This window comes from Aplysia californica, unplaced genomic scaffold (genome assembly GCF_000002075.1).
Source record: "Aplysia californica isolate F4 #8 unplaced genomic scaffold, AplCal3.0 scaffold00113, whole genome shotgun sequence".
Classification (NCBI taxonomy): Eukaryota; Metazoa; Mollusca; class Gastropoda; order Aplysiida; family Aplysiidae; genus Aplysia; species Aplysia californica.
This window is the reverse complement of record NW_004797383.1, coordinates 416,521-417,739: the sequence shown is the minus strand read 5'-3', so window position 1 is coordinate 417,739 and position 1,219 is coordinate 416,521. Positions and strand designations below refer to the sequence as shown.

Here is a 1,219-nt window from a genome sequence, read left to right as displayed (position 1 = left end):
AAGAGGAAGAAGAAGAAGAAGAAGAAGAAGAAGAAGAAGAAGAAGAAGAAGAAGAAGAAGAAGAAGAAGAAGAAGAAGAAGAAGAAGAAGAAAAAAGAACAAGAAGAAGAAGAACAAGAAGAAGAAATTCCACTTATGTCATGGCGCATTCGCTGTTAGAAAGTGTTCAATGTGCTCAACAACACAAGAAGAACATGAGCACCACACAGTTCAAATACAGGCAATTTCTCTATGTCGCTCTTACCCCCCCCCCTTCCCCCTCTCTCTCTCTCTCTCTCTCTCTCTCTCTCTCTCTCTCTCTCTCTCTCTCTCTCTCTCTCTCTCTCTCTCAGGCTATCAATGCCGACTGACACAGTTCAACGTGAGCAGCTACTACGACACGTCTCGCAGAGGTCAGCAGTACTGGGGAGACTCCACACAACAAATCGTGACTATGGACTCGGGCACCTCAGAACCTGTCAATAGCGTGAACATAACGTTCTCCAAAGTGAACAGATGTCGGGAAACGTACACTCTCATCACTTTGTGTGAAGTGGAAATCTACGGAGGTAAGACGGTTATATCAAGGCGAACAATACTTTCCCCGTTGCTGACAGCTGACAGAAAAAGAAACAGAAATCCTTTGATAAGATTGTAAATACTTTCTACATAATCATTCAAAGTTTATTTTTTTCTTATGTAGGACAGATCATTAAAGGATAACTTACTTACTTACTACCCAATACGCCTTCTGGCGTTTAGGGCAGCACAAACGATCTCCAGCTCTATCTGTTTTGGGCCATCTTGTTCAGTGTTCCCCACTAATGATTCCAGAACTTCATTTCAGACTCTACGGTGCGCCTCCAGGTCACTTTGAGTCTGCCCCTTTTGCGACGTCCTTCGGGTGTCCAGTGGAGGGCAGTCTTCACAATAGAGTCTGGTTCTCTTCTCTGAACATGTCCAATCCATCTCCATCTTCTCCTTTTTATTATGGTGGTCATGTCCTCTTGCCTACATTTACAGAACAGTGCTGCGTTGGAAATCTTGTCGGGCCAGAAGATTCTGAAGATTTGGCGTAAGCTGGTTGTAGGAAAGGACGATAGCTTGGCCATGTCATGATCAGTCATCCTCCAGCATTCAGCTCCGTATAGGAGTGTAGATAGTACACAGCTGTTATACAGCTATTAAAGGATAAGCAGTTCGTCGCTTAAGTGTGTTTGTGTGTGTGTGTGTGTGTGTG

The 1,219-nt window shown here is 44.1% G+C and overlaps 1 protein-coding gene across 1 annotated transcript in view; it reads left to right on the top strand.

Moving 5' to 3' along the window:
- The window catches only part of LOC101859476, a gene marked incomplete in the record, with an annotated part of 60,061 nt that overhangs the window by 28,983 nt on the left and 29,859 nt on the right, over positions 1-1,219 (top strand). The window contains 1 exon segment of the mRNA XM_035969087.1: positions 333-548. Within this exon segment, the coding sequence (XP_035824980.1) occupies positions 333-548 (216 nt within the window).